The sequence below is a fragment of the Macaca fascicularis genome, chromosome 6 (assembly GCF_037993035.2).
Source record: "Macaca fascicularis isolate 582-1 chromosome 6, T2T-MFA8v1.1".
In the NCBI taxonomy this organism is placed as follows: Eukaryota; Metazoa; Chordata; class Mammalia; order Primates; family Cercopithecidae; genus Macaca; species Macaca fascicularis.
In genome coordinates this window covers 32,922,021-32,944,104 of record NC_088380.1, presented here as the reverse complement: position 1 = coordinate 32,944,104, position 22,084 = coordinate 32,922,021, and the positions used below count along the sequence as shown (strand labels likewise).

Below are 22,084 nucleotides of genomic sequence, written 5' to 3'. Positions count from 1 at the left end.
TAAACCATCATATCCCCTGTGACCTGCACGTATACATCCAGATGGCCTGAAGTAACTGAAGACCCACAAAAGAAATGAAAATAGCCTTAACTGATGACATTCCACCGTTGTGATTTGTTCCAGCCCCACCCTAACTGATACGATAAAGTCTCCCCGCCCTTAAGAAGGTACTTTGTAATATTCTCCCCCGCCCTTAAGAATGTACTTTGTACGCCTATCCCAAACCTATAAGAACTAATGATAATCCCACCACCCTTTGCTGACTCCTTTTTCAGACTCAGCCCGCCTGCACCCAGATGAAATAAACAGCCTTGTTGCTCACACAAAGTCTGTTGGTGGTCTCTTCTCACGGACGCTTATGACATTTGGTGCCGAAGACCCGAGACAGGAGGACTCCTTCGGGAGGACTGGTCCCCTGTCCTCACCATCACTCCGTGAGGAGCTCCACCTACGACCTCGGGTCCTCAGACCAACCAGCCCAAGGAACATCTCACCAATTTCAAATCAGGTAAGTGGTCTTTTCACTCTCTTCTCCAGCCTTTCTTGCTACCCTTCAATCTCCCTCTCTCACTACCATTCAATCTCCCTGTCCTTCCGATTCCAGTTCTTTTTCCTCTCTAGTAGAAACAAAGGAGACACATTTTATCCGTGGACCCAAAACTCTGGTGCCGGTCACAGGCTCAGGAAGACAGGCTTCCCTTGGTGTTTGATCACTGCAGGGACGCCTGCCTGATTATTCACCCACATTTCTTTGGTGTCTGATCACCCCGGGAACGCCTGCCTTGGTCGTTCACCCACATTCCCTTGGTAGCAAGTCAACTGTGGGGACGCCTGCTTTGGCTGCTCACCCACCCCTTTCTCTATGTCTCTACCTTTCTCTTTAAACGTACCTCCTTCACTATGGGCAATCTTCCGCCCTCCATTCCCCCTTCTTCTCCCTTAGCCTCTGTTCTCAAGAACTTAAAACCTCTTCAGCTCACACCTGACCTAAAACTTAAACGCCTTATTTTCTTCTACAATACCACTTGGCCCCAATACAAACTTGACAGTAGCTCCAAGTGGCCAGAGAATAGCACTTTCGATTTGTCTATCCTACAAGATCTAGATAATTTTTGACGAAAAATGGGCAAAAGTTCTGAGGTGCCTGATATTCAGGCATTCTTTTACACATTGGTCCCTCCCTAGTCTCTGCTCCCAATGCGACTCATCCCAAATCTTTCTTCTTTCTCTCCTGTCTGTTCCTTCAGTCTCCACTCCAAGCTCTGAGTCCTTTGAATCCTTCTTTTCTACAGACTCATCTGATCTCTCCCCTTCTCCCCAGGCTGCTCCTCACCAGGCCAAGCCAGGTCCCAATTCTTTCTCAGCCTCTGCTCCCCCGCCCTATAATCCTTCTATCACCTCCCCTCCCCACACCCGGTCTGGTTTACAGTTTCATTCCGTGACTAGCCCTCCCCAACCTGTCCAACAATTTCCTCTTAAAGAGGTGGCTGGAGCTAAAGGCATAGTCAAGGTTAATGTTCCTTTTTCTTCATCGGACCTCGCCCAAATCAGTTAGCGTTTAGGCTCTTTTTCATCAAATATAAAAACCCAGCCTAGTCCATGGCCCATTTAGCAACAACCCTTAGACATTTTACCGCCCTAGACCCAGAGGGGCCAGAAGGCCCTCTTATTCTCAATATGCACTTTATTAACCAATCCCCTCCCAACGTTAGAAAAAGCTCCAAAAATTAGATTCCGGCCCTCAAACCCCACAACAGGACTTAATTAACCTCACCTTCAAGGTGTACAATAATAGAGTAGAGGCAACGTATCTCTGAGTTGCAATTACTTGCCTCCACTGTGCAGGAAACCCCAGCCACATCTCCAGCACACAAGAACTTCAAAACACCTGAACCACAGCAGCCAGGTGTTCCTCCAGGACTGTCTGCCCCAGGATTTTGCTTCAAGTGCCAGAAATCTGGCCACTGGGCCAAGGAATGCCTGCAGCCTGGGATTCCTCCTAAGCTGTGTCCCATCTGTGTGAGACCCCACTGGAAATCGGACTGTTCAACTTGCTTGGCAGCCACTCCCAGAGCCCCTGGAGCTCTGGCTCAAGGCTCTCTGACTGACTCCTTCCCAGATCTTCTCGGCTTAGCGGCTGAAGACTGACACTGCCCGATCGCCTCAGAAGCCTACAGGACCATCACAGATGCTTTGGGTAACTCTTACAGTGGAGGGTAAGTCCGTCCCCTTCTTAATCAATACGGAGACTACCCACTCCACATTACCTTCTTTTCAAGGGCATATTTCCCTTGCCTCCATAACTATTGTGGGTATTGATGGCCAGGCTTCTAAAACTCTTAAAACTCCCCAACCCTGATGCCAACTTGGACAACATTCTTTTATGCACTCCTTTTTAGTTATCCCCACCTGCCCAGCTCCCTTATTAGGTCGAGACATTTTAACTAAATTATCCACTTCCCTGACTATTCCTAGGCTACAGTCACACCTTATTGCCACCCTTTTCCCCAGTTCAAAGCCTCCTTCACATCCTCCCCTTGTATCTTCCCACCTTAATCCACAAGTATAGGACACCTCTACTCCCTCCCTGGCAACCAATCATATACCCCTTACCATCCCATTAAAACCTAATCACCCTTACCCTGCTCAACACCAATATCCCATCCCACAGCATGCTTTAAAAGGATTAAAGCCTGTTATCACTCGCCTGTTACAGCATGGCCTTTTAAAACCTATAAACTCTCCTTACAATTCCCCCATTTTACCTGTCCAAAAGCAAGACAAGTCTTACAGGTTAGTTCAGGATCTGTGCCTTATCAGCAAAATTGTCTTGCCTATCCACCCCGTGGGCCAAACCCATATACTCTCCTATCCTCAATACCTCCCTCTACAACCCATTCTGTTCTAGATAAACCTAGCTAACCCCATAAATCCTAAATACTTTCCCCACTCCCCTTTCCATTCCTTAAAAAACAGTCCTAAAAGCTCTCCCACACTAGCTCTCCCTAACTCATCCCAACCTTTTTCATTACATACAGCCAAAGTGCAGGGCTGTGTGGTCAGAATTCTTACACAAGAGCCAGGACCGTGCCCTGTAGCCTTTCTGTCCAAATAACTTGACCTTACTCTTTTAGTCTAGTCCTCATGTCTGTGTGTGGCAGCTGCCGCTGCTTTAATACTTTTAGAGGCCTTCAAAATCACAAACTATGCTCAACTCACTCTCTACAGTTCTCATAACTTCCAAAATCTATTTTCTTCCTCACACCTGATGCATATACTTTCTGCTCTCTGGCTCCTTCAGCTATACTCACTCTTTGTTGAGTCTCCCACAATTACCACTGTTCCTGGCCTGGACTTCAATCCGGCCTCCCACATTTTTCCCGATACTACACCTGACCCCCATGACTGTATCTTTCTGATCCACCTGGCATTCACTCCATTTCCCCATATTACCTTCTTTCCTGTTCCTCACCCTGGTCACACTTGGTTTATTGATGGCAGTTGCACCAGGTCTAATCACCACTCACCAGCAAAGGCAGGCTATGCTATAGTATCTTCCACATCTATCATTGAGGCTACCACTCTGCCCCTCTTCACTACCTCTCAACAAGCTGAACTAATTGCCTTAATTCGGGCCCTCACTCTTGCAAAGGGACTATGCGTCAATATTTATACTGACTCTAAATATGCCTTCCATATCCTGCACCACCATGCTGTTATATGGGCAGAAAGAAATTTCCCCACTACACAAGAGTCCTCCATCATTAATGCCTCCTTAATAAAAACTCTTGTTAAAGCTGCTTTATGTCCAAAGGAAGCTGGAGTCATTCACTGCAAGGGCCATCAAAAGGCATCAGATCCCATCGCTCAGGGCAATGCTTATGCTGATAAGGTAGCTAAAGATGCAGCTAGTGTTCCAACTTCTGTCTCTCATGGCCAGTTTTTCTCCTTCTCATTGGTTGCTCCTATTTACTCTCCCACTGAAGTTTCCACATATCAATCCCTCTCCACTCAAGGCAGATGGTTCTTAGACCAAACAAAAAATATCTCCGTCCAGCCTCACAGGCCTATTCTATTCTGTTGTCATTTCATAACCTTTTCCATGTAAGTTACAAGCCGTTAGCCCACCTCTTTTTTTTTGTTTTTGTTTTTTTTTTTGAGACAGAGTCTCGCTGTGTCGCCCGGGCTGGAGTGCAGTGGCCGGATCTCAGCTCACTGCAAGCTCCGCCTCCCGGGTTCACGCCATTCTCCTGCCTCAGCCTCCCGAGTAGCTGGGACTACAGGCGCCCACCACCGCGCCCGGCTAATTTTTTGTATTTTTTAGTAGAGACGGGGTTTCACCATGTTAACCAGGATGGTCTCGATCTCCTGACCTCGTGATCCGCCCGTCTCGGCCTCCCAAAGTGCTGGGATTACAGGCTTGAGCCACCGCGCCCGGCCCGCCCACCTCTTAAAACCTCTCATTTCCTTTCCATCGTGAAAATCTATCCCCAGTCCGCCACTCTTGACTCCCTCTTAGAGTGAATAGATGATCTTTGCTAACAGGACACACTCCAATACTTTCACTCTGATGAAGCCCTATTCTTTGCTTTAATACTCACTCTTATTCTCGTTCCCGTTCTTATGCCACCCTCTACCTCTCCCCAGCTATCTCCACCACACTATCGATCTCACTCACTCTCTCCCAGCCATTTCTAATCCTTATTGCTGGCTTTGCATTTCTCTTTCTCCAAAAATTGCCAAGGACCTGACTCACTCACTGCTAAAAAAAAAAAAAGGGGACTATATTTTTAAATGAAGAGTGTTGTTTTTCTCTAAATCAATCTGGCCTGGTATATGACAACATAAAAAAACTCAAGGATAGAGCCCAAAAACTCACCAGCCAAGCAAATAATTATGCTGAACCCCCTTGGACACTCTTTAACTGGATGTCCTGGGTACTCCCAATTCTTAGTACTTTAATACCTGTTTTTCTCCTTCTTTTATTCGGACCTTGTGTCTACCATTTAGTTTCTCAATTCATACAAAACTGCATCCAGGCCATCACCAATAATTCTATACGACAAATACTCCTTCTAACAATCCCCACAATATTACCCTTACCCCAAAATCTTTTTTCAGTTTAATCTCTCCCACCGTAGGTTCGCACAGCGCCCCAATCCCACTTGAAGCAGCCCTGAGAAACATCACCCATTATCTCTCCATACCACCCCCCAAAATTTTCACCGCCCTAACACTTCACCACTATTTTTTTTGTTTTTCTTAATATAAGAAGACAGGAATGTCAGGCCTCTGAGCCTAAGCTAAGCCATCATATCCCCTGTGACCTGCATGTACACATCCAGATGGCCTGAAGCAACTGAAGATCCACAAAAGAAGTGAAAATAGTCTTAACTGATGACATTCCACCATTGTGATTTGTTCCTGCCCCACCCTAACTGATGCCTCCCCCGCCCTTAAGAAGGTACTTTGTAATATTCTCCCCCACCCTTAAGAAGATACTTTGTAATATTCCTCCCCCCTACCCCCAGTTAAGAATGTATGTACGCCAATCCCAAACCTAGAACTAATGATAATCCCACCACCCTTTGCTGACTCCTTTTTCAGACTCAGCCCGCTGGCACCCAGGTGAAATAAATAGCCTTGTTGCTCACACAAAGCCTGTTTGGTGGACTTTCACACGGATGCGTGTGACACTGCCAAATGGTGGTGCTAAAATAGCTATAACACAAACAGGGCTGAAACATGCCCCTTACCATATTGTGGGCCACAGGGAGGAGAGAAGAGAGAAGGAGAGAAGAGCTGTGGCCCTTTAGGGAGCCTAGACCTGGGAGCTACCCAAGCCAGGGCTGTGCTGTGACTCCTGCTTTGGGGCCCAGTGGTTCCTGGAGCCTCCAAGCTTCTGGGCACCACCGCATTCCCTGGTGCTAGCTATGGAAGCTGTTTGCGGTGTACCTGGTTCAGCTGCAGCCTCACAGTGAGCTGGCACCTGGAGCTGCCTGCCCCACTGCAGCAGCCAGCATGCCTGACTGTGCACAGTGGCTGAATCCCGTGTTCACTCACTCACACACCCCTGGCCACTCTGCTCCAGTCTTTTTGAAGGCATGGGATCCAGGCTAGTAGTGCGAGCCTCGAATAGTCCGCCAGGATGAGTGGGCCCAGGGGGCCTGAACCGAACTCAGGCAAAGGTGCCACCAGCCACAGAGGCTTCTGGCCAGAAAAGCGACACGTCCAAGGATCCCATAATAGTGTCAAATTATCAGAATCATGGCGTTGCAAACTAACCTGACCACAAATGGATGCTGAAAGTCAGGATAATTATATACCACAGGATGATCTGAAAGATGGTAAATTTGGTGTGGTGAATTAGAAATTTGAACTCTAGGCCGGGCGCGGTGGCTCAAGCCTGTAATCCCAGCACTTTGGGAGGCCGAGGCGGGCGGATCACAAGGTCAGGAGATCGAGACCACAGTGAAACCCCATCTCTACTAAAAAATACAAAAAACCAGCCGGGCGAGGTGGCGGCGCCTGTAGTCCCAGCTACTCGGGAGGCTGAGGCAGGAGAATGGCGTAAACCCGGGAGGCGGAGCTTGCAGTGAGCTGAGATCCGGCCACTGCATTCCAGCCTGGGCGACAGAGCGAGACTCCGTCTCAAAAAAAAAAAAAAAAAAAAAAGAAATTTGAACTCTAGGACTGGGCATGGTGGCTTACACCTGTAATCCCAGCACTTTGGAAGGCAGAGGCAAGAGGATCACTTGAGTCAAGGAGTTTGAGACCAGCCTGGGCAACATAGTAAGACCTCATTTCTACAAAAAAAAAAAAAAAATTAGCTGGGCGTGGTGGCATTATAGTCCCAGCTACTTGAGAGACTGAGACAGAAGGATCTTTACCTGAGCCCAGGAGGCTGATGCTTCAGTGAGCCGTGATTGCACCACTGCACTCCAGCTGGGGCAGTAGAGTAAGACCTTGTCTCAAAAACAAAAACAGGCCGGGCGTGGTGGCTCACACCTGTAATCCCAGCACTTTGGGAGGCCGAGGCAGGTGGATCACGAGGTCAGGAGATTGAGACCATCCTGGCTAACACGGTGAAACCCCGTCTCAACTAAAAATACAAAAAATTAGCTGGGTGTGGTGGCAGGCGCCTGTAGTCCCAGCTACTCGAGAGGCTGGGGCAGGAGAATGGCATGAACCCAAGAGGCAGAGCTTGCAGTGAGCCGAGATTGTGCCACTGAACTCCAGCCTGGGCGACAGAGTGAGACTCCGTCTCAAAAAACAACAAAAAAACAAAAGCAAACAAAACCATGAAATTAGAAATCTAGTCCAATGTTTGGGCCAGAAGTTAAAAACAAAGACAAACAAACATCTTTCTTTAACAAAGTCCCATAGTTAATTAGCAGGGAGGAGTCACTTTGCTTTTCCTTCTATAATCCCTGAAACTGAGTAAGTTACGTTCTACTTGGTGAGATTGTACAGAGGATAGCCATCACCTATTTAGTTCTTGCTGTATACCAGACATCACCTGACTCAACTTGTTTAATCTTCCAAACAGTCCCTGTGGTGGTTAATACTGAGTGTCAACTTGATTGGACTGAAGGATACAAAGTATTGATCCTGGGTGTGTTTGTGAGGGTGTTGCCAAAGGAGATAACATTTGAGTCAGTGGACTGGGAACGGCAGACCCACCCTTAATCTGGATGGGCGAAATCTATTTAGCTGCCAGCGCAGCTAGAATATAAGCAGGCGGGAAAATGTGAAAAGAGAGACTGGCCTAGCTTCCCAGCGTACATCCTTCTCCCGTGCTGGATGCTTCCTGTCCTCGAACATCGGATTCCAGGTTCTTCAGTTTTGGAGCTTGGACTGGCTCTCCTTGCTCCTCAGCTTGCAGATGGCCTATTGTGGGACCTTGCGATCGTGAGTTAATACTTAATAAACTGCTCTTTATATATATGTATATATTTATATATATTGCATTAGTTCTGTCCCTCTAGAGAACCTGACTAATACAGTCCCCTAACCACCGTGAAGTAGTTATTATTGTTGTTGTCACCCTCATTTTAAGGTGAGGAAATAGAGGCACAGAGAGAGGAAGTACTTTACCCAAGGACATAGAGATAAGACAGGGAACAGGCTGCGCTGGCTGCATCATTTTCAGGGCCAAGCACAAAATGAGAATGTGGGGCTCTGGCCAGGGGGTGGGGAAGTCAACTCTCCTTCTCGTACTGGATGGGTGACCCCTAAGGGATGGTTGCTTCTGCTACCCAGGCCATATTTGGTACCTGGATGGGGGTGGGCGGAAGGCCCTGCCAGTCACTGAGGCACCGCCAACCTAGGGCAGGAATAGCAGCCACCTTAACCCGGAGACACCAGAGAGGGTCGGGGAGCTATGCCTCACCCTGATCCTCTGCGAGACAGTACCCAGGCACCCACTGGGAGGATGGATGGCGACGGCGGGACAGGAGACTCCACCCGCCCACACTCCTGGGCAATAAGACCTGGTTGCTGCCCTGGGTAGAAGTGGGCAGCAGTTGTGGAGTTGGCTAGGGAGAGCCACAGTGCAATGGGGTAGCAGGCACCCAAGAGGAGGGAGGAGGGGCGGGGAGGTGGGGCTGTGCATGAGCTGAGGCGCCAAGACCCGTTGTGTGTGCTCCATTGCTCATCAATCATTAATCTTCACTTAAAACACACACTCAAAGATAAAATTACTAAGAAGCTCAAGGCCGGCCAGTCACGGTGGCTCACGCCTGAAATCTCAGCGCTTTGGGAGGCCAAGGTGAGTGGATCATGAGGTCAGGGGTTCAAGACCAGCCTGGCTGAGATGGTGCAACCCTGTCTCTACTAAAAATACAAAAATTAGCTGGGCATGGTGGCAGGCGCCTGTAATCCCAGCTACTCAGGAAGCTCAGGCAGGAGAATCACTTGAACCCGGGCGGCAGAGGTTGCAGTGAGCTGAGACCACGCCACTGCACTCTAGCCTGGGCAACAGAGTGAGACTCTGTCCCCCACCCCCCAGGAAAAAAAAAAAAAAAAAGAAGCTCAAGCCAAAACTATAAAGGATTAAACTCCAAGCCCCCCCCCCTTCCTTTTTTTTTTGAGACAGGGTCTTGCTCTGTCACCCAGGCTGGAGTGAGTGGCGCAATCATGGCTCACTGCTGCCTCCAGAGCTCAAGTGATCCTCCCACCTCAGCCACCCAAGTAGCTGAGACTGGGACTACAGGTGCATACCACCATGCCAGGCTAATTCTTTGTACTTTTTGTAGAGACCGAGTCTCCCTATGGTGCCCAGTCTGGCTTCAAACTCCTGGACTCAAGTGATCTGCCTGCCTTGAATTCTGAAAATGCTGGGATTGCAGGTGTGATCCCACTGCACTCGGCCTCTGAGCCTTCTTAAGTGTGAGATTCAGTGTGACTGCACTAGTTTCATGTCCAAAGAAGCCAGCCTTGGACACAGTCACATTTACTAACAACTATGGTGAAAAGTCATGGAAATTCAAAATACTTTGAAAAGTGAGAAAGGAAACATTTGCTCAGTGTCTAAAAATCTGCCCTGCCATTCTACTTAGAAAAGTGAAGACTGCTGCAAAATATAGTGATATTAGTCTTGACAATGAAATGTATTCTTTAACACTCCCATGAGGAATATTTTTTTTTATGAAGCCTTACTTTGTAACCATAATAGGTTTGTTGCCCAATGCACTGGACAAGTCAATACACCAAGACACCAGGTTACAGCAGTGAAAGAGGTTTAATTGTAGGGTTGCTGGATGAGGAGACAGGAGGAAACCTCAAATTCATCTCTCTAAGGAGTCAAGGAGTTTGGGGCTATGTTTTGTTTGTTTGTTTGTTTGTTTGTTTTGAGACAGGATATTGCTTTGTCACCTAGGCTGGAGTGCAGTGACATATCAGCTCACTGTAACCTCTAACTCCTGGGCTTAAGCAATCTTTCCACCTCAACCTCCTGAGTACCTTGGACTACAGGCTTGCACCACCATGCCCGACTAATTTTTTAATGTTTCGTAGAGACAGGGCCTCACTATGTTGTCTTGTGGTCTTGAACTCCTGAACGCAAGTGAGCCTCCTACTTTGGCCTTTGAAAGTGCTGAGATGACAGGTGTGAGCTACTGCACCCTGCCTGGGGCTAGGGTATTTAAGGGTTTTGAAGTGCACCAAAGTGTGGAGATCATTGATTGGTTGAAAAGTGCAGGGCTAGGCCGGGCGCGGTGGCTCAAGCCTGTAATCCTAGCACTTTGGGAGGCCGAGACGGGCGGATCACGAGGTCAGGAGATCGAGACCATCCTGGCTAACACGGTGAAACCCCGTCTCTACTAAAAATACAAAAAATTAGCCAGGCGAGGTGGCGGGCGCCTGTAGTCCCAGCTACACGGGAGGCTGAGGCAGGAGAATGGCGTAAACCCGGGAGGCGGAGCTTGCAGTGAGCTGAGATCCGGCCACTGCACTCCAGCCCGGGCGACAGAGCGAGACTCCGTCTCAACAAAAAAAAAAAAAAAAAGAAAAGTGCAGGGCGAAGTCATGAGACAGAGAGATGAAGAAATTGTATTCTCACACTGCTTCGGTTCGTGTGTGTGTGTGTGTGTGTGTGTTGGGGTGGGGGCGGTCTTTAAAGTGGTTGATGTTGGCTGTTCTGCTGGAACTTAGGATCTGCCTAAGCAATTCTTAAACAAAACTCTTATGATTCCAGAGCCAGAAATCCTACCTATTGAAACAATAGGCATGCAAATGATCAGTACCTAGTGTTACCTGAAGTCGAGTTATTAATACGAAGAAGCAGGCCAAACCGCAGCCTGACTAACGCTTACTTACAATTCTATTTCTGTGCAGAATTCTCAACTTTGTAAGGATGGCTTCAACTTGGTCTTCCCAAATAGAATTGACCACACTTTCATTGTGCTCCTTTCTAATTTGTGTAAGTATAATGTTAAGAATTTGGGATTTCGAATGAGACAAACCTGGGTTGAAATCCCAGGTCTCTCAGTGACTAGTTGTGAGACCTGGGCAAATTACTTGCATCTCTGTTTTGTCACCTGGAAACAGGGATAAGGAAACTCAGTGGCGGCTGCAGCACAGCTATACCAAATAGGCTTACAGGTGGCAATCTAGCTGGAAAGGGAGCTGCAGGACTTGTGTTGAAACTATGTTTGCAAAAGAAGGCACATTTGTTTTCACTAAGATTTTATATTTATTTGAAGTGTGTTTGGGAAGGGGGAGCATGTGGAGATTAAGAGGGTAAAAATCAAGGTCACCAATGAGAGTACTTAGCACAGTGCCTGACACCTAAAAAATTAACTGCAAATTTTTATCAGGTTTTTTCCACTAGATTGAATTTCTTAAGAGCTGGATTCTATCTTATTTATCTGCAACTAACAATGCTTGGCACCAAATGTAGAATTGAAATGAATTTTCTTTACAATCTTGACTAAAAAATGAGGGTTTTTTAAGATCAAGAAATCCACCCGCCTCGGCCTCCCAAAGTGCTGGGATTAGAAGCGTGAGTCACCATTTGTCTCATTTTTGTTTACATTTAAAATAATAAACCTTGAGGTCGGGCGCGGTGGCTCACGCCTGTAATTTCAGCCCTTCGGGAGGCCGAAGCGGGTGGATCATCTGAAGTCAGGAGTTTGAGAGCAGCCTGGCCAACATGGTGAAACGCCCGTCTCTATTAAAAATACAAAAATTAGCGGCCAGGCGCGGTGGCTCACGCCTCTAGTATTAACACTTTGGGAGGCCGAGGCGGGCGGATCACGAGGTTAGGGGTTTGAGACCAGCCTGGCAAACATGGTGAAACCCCGTCTCTACTAAAAATACAAAAATTAGCCGGGTGTGAGTATAGGCGCCTATAATCCCAGCTACTCGGGAGGCTGAGGCAGGAGAATCGCTTGAACCCGGGAGGCGGAGGTTGCAGCGAGCCTATACTACGTCATTGCACTCCAACCTGGGCGACAGAACGACCAAAGAAAGAAAAAAATTAGCTGGATGTAGTGGCGGGAGCCTGTAATCCCAGCTACCCGGGAGGATGAGGCAAGAGAATCACTTGAACCTGGGAGGCGGAGGTTGCAATGAGCCGAGATCGCGCCATTGCACTCCAGCCTAGGCGACAAGAGCAAAACTCCGTCTCAAAAGTAAATAATAATAAAATAAAAAACCTTGAACGTCATCGATGTAAGTTGGGAACTCCTATAGCAAGATTCCACACATCCCATTTTTTGACGTTTTATTCCAAAGACACAAGCAAAAGGAAGAAAACGACTGCCGTGACCCACTGCTAACGACAACTTGGTGACTGCACGATCATTGGACGACGGTTATATCCTCGCCATCCAATCGTCGGAAAGTCCGGAGAGAAACCTCTCTGGATTGGTTAGAGGAAACATCTCTCCAAACTCACTCAAGAAGGGGTTGGGCGCGGGGGTTCGGCCGGCAACGCCTCTGGCCAGTCAGAGAAAGCATGAGGGCGGGCTTTGCCGCAGGAAGGTGGTGAATCTCGGCGGGTCAGACCCTCCTGCGGGAGGGTGGGCGTGGCCTCCAGTAGCGGTCTCCTTGCTCTGTGGGCCAGAGCGCGGGGTGGGCGGGGCCCACGGGCCTGGGCGGGGCGAGCGGTGTCAGCGGCGGAGCCGGATGCGGGCGGCACCGCGGCGGTCGCGGCCCTGGGGATGGGCGGAGCCCCAGCCGCTAGTGCTGGTGGCCGCCGCTGCTGCCCCAGCTGGAGCCCGAGCCGCCACCTCTGCGTCCGCGCGGCGCTGCTTCCCAGGGCGGCGGTATGCTGGGGAAAGGAGTAGTCGGCGGTGGCGGCGGCACCAAGGCCCCCAAGCCCTCCTTCGTGTCGTACGTACGCCCTGAGGTGAGGGGGCGCCGCGCAGGCGGGGCGTGGGGCAGGGGCGGCCCGGGAGAGGGGCGCCGGGAGCCCCTTCCCTGCCGCGGGGAGTGCCGCGGAGCGTTTCCTGCCCTTGTGCCGGGCGATGGGGCAGCCAGGCGGGCTGAGGCCGCAGGGGCGCGCTGGGGCCTCCACGCGGGCCAGAGTGGGGACCCTGGCGCAGGCAGGCAGGTGCCCGAGCGCAGGGCCCGGCCGCTGGAGGCTGGTGGAGGGGCCCGAGTCGAGAAGAGATTGCGGCCCAGAACGCCCCTGGGGATTCTGGCCCAGGGCCGGGGGTCGGAGCCCCTAACGGGGCCTGCTCGGAGCCCGCGTGGGTCGGTCCTGCCTCTGGACTTTCTCAGTGAGCCCGGGAGCCCGCCGGCCTCCGCTGCCGACCTCTGAGTGCCTCGGGTGCCGCTGGCGGGATGCCTTGCACCTACGTCCGCCTCCCGTCAGCTCTGCGGGGAGAAACGGGGGTCCCTTAGGAATTCTCCGCTGTCGCTTCTTTCTCCTCATCCCCTCACCATCATCCTTTCTACCCACTTCTTACTGTTCTGAATCTTCAGGTCAAGAAGTTTGTTCATTCATTCAGATAATACTACTTGAGCTCCTACTATGTGTCAGGCACTAAGTGCTTGTGGTAGACATCAGTGAACAAGACAGAGATCTCTGCTCTCCTGGAACTTATTTGAGGGGGAGAGGAGAAACAGGGTGAATTATAGATATTTAAGTAAATTATACTGTGTAGTAGGAGGCGATAAATATCGTGGTAAAGGAAAGAAATCTTTTTCCTCCGCGCAAAGGTGGCATTTGAGCCGAGACTTGAAGATGTGAGGGGTCTGAGAGAAGAGTCATCCAGGTAGAGAGAACAGCCCCCGGGAAGGTTGTGAGGTGGGAGTGTGTCTGAAGGGTTGGCGGAGCGTCAAGGAAGCCAGCATGGCAGAGGCCCATGGACAAGGGGGACAGTCCTAGGAGAGGAGGTTAGAGAGATCAGAACTTGTAGGCCTTGCTCAGGGCATCTTGAGTAATAGTTCTTAATCCAAATGCCTAATGAGATGCCTTCTCATTTTGGATCTGTGAAGGTTTTTTTCTGCTCTTCTCTCCAGCAGAAGTGCAGAATCACCGCCAAATTTGTTGCAGATGTCCTCCCACCTCTGTAATGCAGAAGCACGTGGGCTGTGGATGAGAGAGCTGATCAGGGACTGCTTCTGTAAGACCACCTGGGGCCTGAGGCATTTGCATATGTATCTTTAAATTCAAGATATGTGTGTTTTCTCCAGGGGAGAGTGCTCTTAAAATTGCTCTTATTTTTAGTCCTAGTTGTAAAATACAAACCATTTCCTCTGTTAGCACTTGACGTGGAGTCAGGGTCATCTTACAGTTTCAGCAGGCTTCCCTTGTAGTATCACGTGTAAATAATATGGTCAGTTTCTCTCTGTGTCTTTTTAAAACATTTAAAATTAAAAAAAATTTTTGTGGGTATAGTAGGTGTGTATATTTAATGGAATACATGAAATATTTGGGCTGGGCGTGGTGGCTGACACCTGTAATCCTAGCACTTTGGGTAGCTGAGGTGTGTGGATCACCTGAGGTCAGAAGTTCGAGACCAGCCTGGCCAACATGGTGAAACCCCGAAATTAGCCAGACGTGGTGGTACACACCTGTAATCCCAGTTACTTGGGAGGCTGAGGCAGGAGAATCGCTTGAACGCAGGAGGTGGAGGCTGCAGTGAGCTGAGATCACACCACTGCACTACAGCTTGGGCGACAGAGTAAGACTCCATCTCAAAAAAAAAAAAGAAAAGAAATCTTTGGATACAGGCATATAATGCATGAATGGAGTATCCATCACTGCAAGCATTTATCCTTCCTTTGTGTTACACACTATCCAATTATACTCTTTAAGTTATTATAAAATATAAAATAAATTATTGTTGACTGTAGTCACCCTGTTGTGCTGTCACTTACTAGATCTTATTCTGTTTTTTTTGTACCCATTAAACATCCCCACTTTCCCCTTCCTAGCATTTGGTAACCATTGTTCTGCTATCTCCATGAGTTCAATTGTTTTAATTTTTAGCTCCCACAAATAAGTGAGGACATGCAAAGTTTGTCTTTCTCTGCCTGAGGTAGTTCATTTAACATAATGACCTTCATTTCTATTCATTGTTGCAAATGACAAGATCTTATTCTTTTTTATGGCTGAATAGTACTCCCTTGTGTATATGTACCACATTTTCTTCATCTATTCATTTGTTGATGATGGACACTTTGGTTACTTCCAAATCTTGGCTATGGTGAATAGTGTTGTAATAAACATGGGAGTGCAGATTTCTCTTCCATATACTGATTTCCTTTCTTTGTTTCTTCCTTCCTTTTTTAGAGATGGGATCTTGCTTTGTTGCTTAGGTTGAAGTACAGTGGCATGGTCACAGCTCACTGTAGCCTCCACCTCCTATACTCAAGCGATTTTCCCGGGTAGCTGGGACTACAGGTGCATGCCAGAGCACCTGGCTAATTTTAAAATTTTTAGTAGAGGTGATGTCTTGCTGTCTTGCCCAGGCTGCTCTCAAACTCCTGGGCTCAAGCAATCCTTCTGCCTCAGCCTCCCAAAGTGCTGGGATTGTAGGCGTAAGCCACCACGCCTGGCCCTGATTTCCTTTCTTTTGGGTGTTATACCTAGCAGTGGGCTTGCCGGATCATATGCTAGCTGTATTTTTAGTTTTTGAGGAACCTCCGTACTGTTCTCCACAGTGGTTGTATTGATTTACGTTCCTACCAACAGTGTATGAGGGTTCCCTTCTCTCCACATCCTTACCAGCGTTCGTTATTGCTTATCTTTTGGATATAAGCCATTTTAACTGGGATAAAATGATATCTCATAATTTTTTTTTTTTTAGCATTTAAAGATTTGTTAAAAATATGAAGCGCTTCATGAATTTGCATGTCATCATTGCACAGGGGCCATGCTAATCTTCTCTGTGTCCTTCCAATTTTAGTATATGTGATGCCGAAGTGAGCACTCACTGTAATTTTGATTTGCGTTTCTCTGGTGATCAATGATGTTAAGCACTTTTTCATATACCTTTTTTGGCCATTTGTATATCTTCTTTTGAGAAATGTGTATTCAGATCTTTTGTCCATTTTTAAGTGGATTATTAGATTTTTTCCTATTGAGTTGTTTGAGCTTCTTACATATTCTTGTTATTAATCCCCTGTCAGATAGACAGTTTGTAAATATTTTCTGCCATTCAGTGGGTTATCTCTTCATTTTGTTGATAGTTTCCTTTGCTGTGCAGAAGCTTTTTAACTTGATGTGATCCCATTTGTTCATTTTTGCTTTGGTTGCCTATGGTTGTCGGGTATTCTTTGTGTCTTTTTTTGATAGAGCCCTGGTTGAAATGCAACTGATCCTTAAACTTTTCAGTGAAATTAAATTACAAGTGGAAAGTCTTCTGAAATGTGGCCAGAGTTCAAGAATGTTCAAATTCTTCATCCACCAAGTGCACATGTTGTAATTAAACATGTTTCCCTCTTTGCCCACAGTGCATCATACATTTCCTTTGAGGGATAATTAGGGAAGGGGAGTGGTTCAGCTCCAAAATAAGCCTGAAGTGGTCACATTTTTCAGATCCTTATAGTTGGCAGTTTTGTTTTCTTGCATTAAAATAATGCTGTGCAGACCCTATGTCTCTTTGTTGTAGTCTGACTCTAAACATGTTTTGTAACGGAGGATAAGGCTGTGCCCTAAATTGTGGATGGTTTTTTAAAAGATAAGGGTTAAGGGTAAGGCCGGGCGTCGTGGCTCACGCCTGTAATCCCAGCACTTTGGGAGGCCCAGGTGGGTGGATCACGAGGCCAGGAGATCGAGACTATCCTGGCCAACATGGTGAAACCCCATCTCTACTAAAAATACAAAAATTAGCTGGGCGTGGTGGTGCGTTCCTGTAGTTAGTCCCAGCTACTCAGGAGGCTGAGGCAGGAGAATCGCTTGAACCCGGGAGGCAGAGGTTGCAGTGAGCCAAGATTGCACCAGTGCATTTCAGCCTGGAGACAGAGTGAGACTCCATCTCAAAAAAAAAAAAAAAAAAAAAAAAAAAAAGATAAGGGTAGGAAGGGGTGAGAAGGCAATGTATTTTTAAGTATATAGATTTTGCCAGGTAATCATATTATGGGAAATGCAGGTGAGCAGCATCAAGGCATGGCTTATGTGCTTCTGAGAGCCCTGGGTCTGGTAACTTTCTCTTGGCTTACCCAGTGGGAGGAGTTCCTCAGGACACTTTTCTGAACTGTCCTCTCCTATTTCTACCCTGCTTTCCCTCATGTTGCCTTTCTCTGAACTGCCTTGGTGTATGTCATGCTGTTGCTTATTTCTTTTTTCTTTTTTTGAGATGGAGCCTCATTCTGTCACCCAGGCTGGAGTGTAGTGGCATGCTCTTGGCTCACTGCAACCTCCGCTTCCCAGGTTCAGGCAATTCTCCTGCCTCAGCCTCCCAAGTAGCTGGGACTACAGGCGCGCACTACCACGCGTGGCTAATTTTTGTATTTTTAGTAGAGATAGGGTTTCACCATATTGGCCAGGCTGATCTCGAACTCCTGACCTTGTGATACACCCGCCTCGGCCTCCCAGAGTGCTGGGATTACAGGCGTGAGCCACCCCGCCCGGCCAACTGTTGCTTATTTCTTTGTCTGGGTTTTGGTAGCTGGGAAATCTCAGTTTCTTAGACACCTGTTTGCTGGTGGATGACTGAGCTGCCAGAACAACCTTTACACCTTGTGATGTAATGATACCTGTACCTGGTGATAAGCTTGTTCTTGGCTGATCAGATAGGTTCAGCAGTGGTGACCTTCAGTATGCCAGAGAATCTGTCAAGAGTCAGCACTTTGTGTTAGAAACAAAAGTGCATAACTGGATAAAGTATTTTAAGATTATGCTTTTAAACATGGTGAGCTTATTTTTTTTTCCTTGTGATCAGAAAGGACTGGCATCGGACAGCATAAAATGAGGACTGGTAGTTAACTCTGACTTTTAAAATTGGATTGCTGCCAGAGTAAAATGGATTCTTCTATCCTTGATTATTCTAAATCAGTGAATGTGACAGTTAAAACCTTAAACCATAATTTAGGACCTTTGATTATGTTTTGAAAACTCTGCTCAGAGGGTTACAAATTGGTAAAGCTAGTTAAGTGGGCAGCTGATGGCTCTGAAAGTTGAGATGAACAAGAGGGAGGGATCTGGGGCCATCTTGATGGTACCTGTTGACTGATACCTAAAAACATCACAGTACCCCCACTCCAGCCCAGCTCCAGACACAGGGTGCAAAGGATGTTGTTGCCTCTGGGGGACCTGCTGGGTGCTGAGCTCTGCTCTAGGGAGGGATATGGTTATCGTTTGGGCACCAAATCCATCTTTCTTGTTAAATAAAACACCTGTTTGAATTATTTCAGAAGCCATAAGCATTCTTTGTAGAAAAATAAGGTACAGATAAGCAAAAACATTTTTTAAAGAAAGATTATAAACATAAACAACTAGGAGTGTATTCTGTACACTTTAAGCAGATATATGTGTAGGTATATATATATTTTTTAATCAAATTGGGATTAATATTGCTGATCATATTTTGTCATCTGCCTTTTTCACCAAAAATGTGTATTGTAAACATCTTTCCATGTCAGTTGCTATCCCACAATGACATTTAAAATTAGATCTTTGAAACTGGCCAGGCAAAATTTAGCTTTCAGAGGGTGGTTGTACTTGTACCCATTTTGTGGATTTTTCCAAATAGGGCTAAAATGTACTTTCTAAGAGTTTAGGTCAGTGTTTGACCTGAATGAACTAATAATAGTTAATGGGCACTTATTTGTGGATTTTTAGCTTTGGAAGAGAATTTAAAGATAATATACTCTGCCTCCATTATACTCACCCTCCATTATACAGATGTGGAAACTGAGGCCCTATAAAGTTTAATATCTTACCCACAGATACAGTGTTATTGCAGAACAGAGATAAAAACTCTCTCCTAATAGCCAGCAGTGCCAGTACTAAACAAGGGTCGCAGGAGCTCAGGAATGGTTTTATATAGATGTGGGAAGAAAAGTCAAGAGAGATGAAGATTGAGAAGAGTAAAAAAATATATATATGGTGTTAATAGCTTTTTTTAAAATTTTTTCACTTATCCCTCAGGAAAAAATGCATTCTGTTGCCTAGTTCTTATTTAAGGCCATTTCTTTTGGTCAGGAGAAGTGAATATATGATCCTGTAGTCTTCCCAGAGATATGACTGTGGGTATATACAAAATAAAAATGAATAATTACTAGTATTTATTAGGTACTTCTGGGTTCCAGGGAATATTACTGTTACCCGTCTTTTTTGTTTTTAGATATGGAAATTGAGACTCAGAGAAGTTAAGTACTTTGTTTAAGGTCATGGAGTATGTGCCAGGATTTAAACTAGAGCAGTCTGACCTCAGGGCCGATTCTGTTATCCTTACATTTATGAACGTAAGGAATATTACTAGTGAAACATGCTTATATCATGATTAGCCTTTGCACACTAGAGTCGTTCCTTAGTAGTGTTCTCTAGTAGCAATTTCTTTTTTGGCTTTTGCTAGACTGTCAACCAGGTAACTGCCGAGCAGATACAGGGATCTCTTGGTTGTTTTCGTCTCTAGAGCTGGTGTTTTCGAAAGATATAATTAATTTAGTTCAGCACATATTTACTCAGCACTTGCGGTATCCCAGATTTTTTATTTTATTATTATTATTTTTTGAGACGGAGTTTTGCTCTTGTTGCCCAGGCTGGAGTGCAATGGCGCAATCTCAGCTCACCACAACCTCTGCCACCCGGTTTCCAGCGATTCTCCTGCCTCAGCTTCCTGAGTAGCTGGGATTAGAGGCATGTGCCACCACGCCCTGCTGATTTTGTATTTTTAGTAGAGACAGGGTTTCTCCATCTTGGTCAGGCTGGTCTCGAACTCCCGACCTCAGATGATCCACCTGCCTTGGCCTCCCAAAGTGCTGGGATTACAGGCATGAGCCACTGCACCCGGCCGTGGTATCCCAGATATTGTTCTAGGTATTGAGTGGGGATACATCAATTTACAGAACAGATGAAATTATTGGGATGATTTTTGTTGGACCACTAACTTTGATGTCTGGCAGATAGATGATAATAAGAAGAGATTAACTTGTCTTAAACAGATCTCCTGCCTTAGTCCTAGCAGGAAAAATAACTTCAAAAACAAAGTCTAGATCCTTTGCCTTCTTTTTTTAGGAATTCATTACCTGGCCGGGAGTGGTGACTCATGCGTAATCCCATCACTTTGGGAGGCTGAGGCGGGTGGATCACAAGGTCAGCAGTTTGAGACCAGCCTGGCCAATACAGTGAAACCCTGTCTCTACTAAAAATACAGAAATTAGCCAGGCGTGGTGGTGGACACCTGTAATCCCAGCTACTCAGGAGGCTGAGGCAAGAGAATTGCTTGAACCTAGGAGGCAGAGGTTGCAGTGAGCTGAGATCATGCCATTGCATTCCAGCCTGGGCTACAGAGCAAGACTCCGTCTCAGGAAAAAAAAAAAAAAAGAATTCATAACCTTTTCTCCGTTCTCAACTAATTTTTTAAAATCTTCCAGAACTCACCCAGCTAATTTCTTAATTGCAGAATTTTCTCCTTGAGCTTGGATGTCATTGGTAGGCCATCAGAAGACATTAAAAGTCCCTCCTGAAATGGTCACTTTCTTAGCTGTGGCTTTAGCCTGATGATCTGTTCAAAGCTTCCGCTTTTTCTCTCCTGCCTGTGCTTCCTGCAGCATCTCCCTGAGTCTTATCCAACACCATACAACTTCTGCAGATGGAGCCTCAGAAAGCATCATCAGGCTCTGTCAAGCAGCGCTTCCTGCAGCCTGATCAAACAGCTTCCACATGGACAGCCACTGTCTAAGAGCAGATACTTCTGCACCCTACTTCCAGCTCGAACGTTAAAATCAGGGCTGCCATCAGAATTTCAGGCTGTGGGGACTCCATATTTAGAAGTTTAAAGTTCTGGATCTTTCTCTAAACATCCTCAACAGGATGTTGGATGTTCTTCCATATTAAACCACCCTATGTGATGGTATGCTTTAGAGAAAATTCCAGTCTCATAGGGGCTAAAAAACTTTCTATTGCTACAAAAAAATGTATACCTTATTATGATAAAGACAATATAGTAAAGTGCAGAGTTTGGAAGTTAGAAAAATGAAAGTGCCAATGATGGTACCTTAACCAAAGCAATGATTCCATTTTTAAGTATGTCTGTGTTCGTGAGTGTGCACCTCATATGGCTGCATTTCTTTTCTTTCTTTTTTTTTTTTTTTTTTGGAGATGGAGTCTCACTCTGTTGCCCAGGCTGGAGTGTAATGGCGTGATCTTGGCTCACTGCAATATCTACTTCCTGGGTTCAGGCAATTCTCCTGCCTTAGCCTCCTGAGTAGCTGGGACTACAGGCATGCACCACCACATCTGGCTAATTTTTGCATTTTTAGTAGAGTTGGGGTTTTACCGTCTTAGTCAGGATGGTCTGATCTCCTGACCTCGTGATCCGCCCACCTCAACTTCCAAAGTGCTGGAATTACAGGCATGAGCTACTGCGCCCGGCCTATGGTTGCATTTGTAATTGTGTAAAAATTTATAGCCTACATGTGGTTGTCATGTGTGAAGATGTTTTGCTTGATCCATATTGGTAGATTATATAGGTTAAGTTGTTTTTCCAGTAAATACGCACTCTCAGTTTCTCATCAAGTTGTGCTTGTGACTTCTGATGTGTTTTTTTTTTTTTTCTTTGGGATGACAAAGAGGGCAGTGGGTTTGTAGCCATTGATAAGAGAACATGCAGGTTCTGAAAAGGGCTCAAGCTGAGATGTTGGCTTTGTTAGGATGATGCCCATAGTTGCCACCTGTGGGGGCCTACATGAGGTTTATAAAAAAGCAGCAGTAGACATCCCTGGTAGATGGAGTTTTGATCAACTACAAATTCAGCAACATTGATAAGCCAAAGTTGTCTCAGCCTAGCACCCTGAGTTTATTCTCACTGAATCAAGTTTATGATGGATGAGTGCTATGTAAAAATGTCTTGTAAACTTTCAAAATGAATCATTTGAAGTAAACCTCTTGAGATTGAACTGAAATAATTCTTTTAACCTCTAATCCCCTGTTGGCTTTAGGAGGAAGAATAGGGGAGGTGGA

General features: G+C 46.5%; 1 protein-coding gene, 1 long non-coding RNA gene and 1 other non-coding gene across 12 annotated transcripts in view; 2 read left to right on the top strand and 1 right to left on the bottom strand.

Annotated features, from left to right (window-relative positions):
• The first annotated feature begins 387 nt into the window (after positions 1-387).
• On the top strand, positions 388-5,388 carry LOC135971254 (uncharacterized). Its single transcript, XR_012413606.1, has 3 exons — positions 388-508; positions 2,120-2,216; positions 5,273-5,388. It is a non-coding gene; the product is annotated as an uncharacterized lncRNA (long non-coding RNA).
• Positions 5,389-12,661: 7,273 nt separating this feature from the next.
• Positions 12,662-22,084, top strand: part of MTMR12 (myotubularin related protein 12) — an 88,409-nt gene continuing 78,986 nt past the window's right edge. For all 10 annotated transcript variants that reach the window (XM_073993266.1, XM_073993263.1, XM_073993259.1 and 7 more), the window contains exon 1: positions 12,662-12,853. Coding sequence is in view for 4 of the 10 variants with exons in the window: in XM_005556652.4 (XP_005556709.2) it covers positions 12,773-12,853 (81 nt within the window). In the remaining 6 variants the exon portion in view is untranslated. The remainder of the gene's footprint in view (positions 12,854-22,084) is intronic.
• LOC123574345 (U6 spliceosomal RNA) lies at positions 15,781-15,887 on the bottom strand. The gene has a single exon (XR_006699213.1). It is a non-coding gene; the product is annotated as a U6 spliceosomal RNA (small nuclear RNA).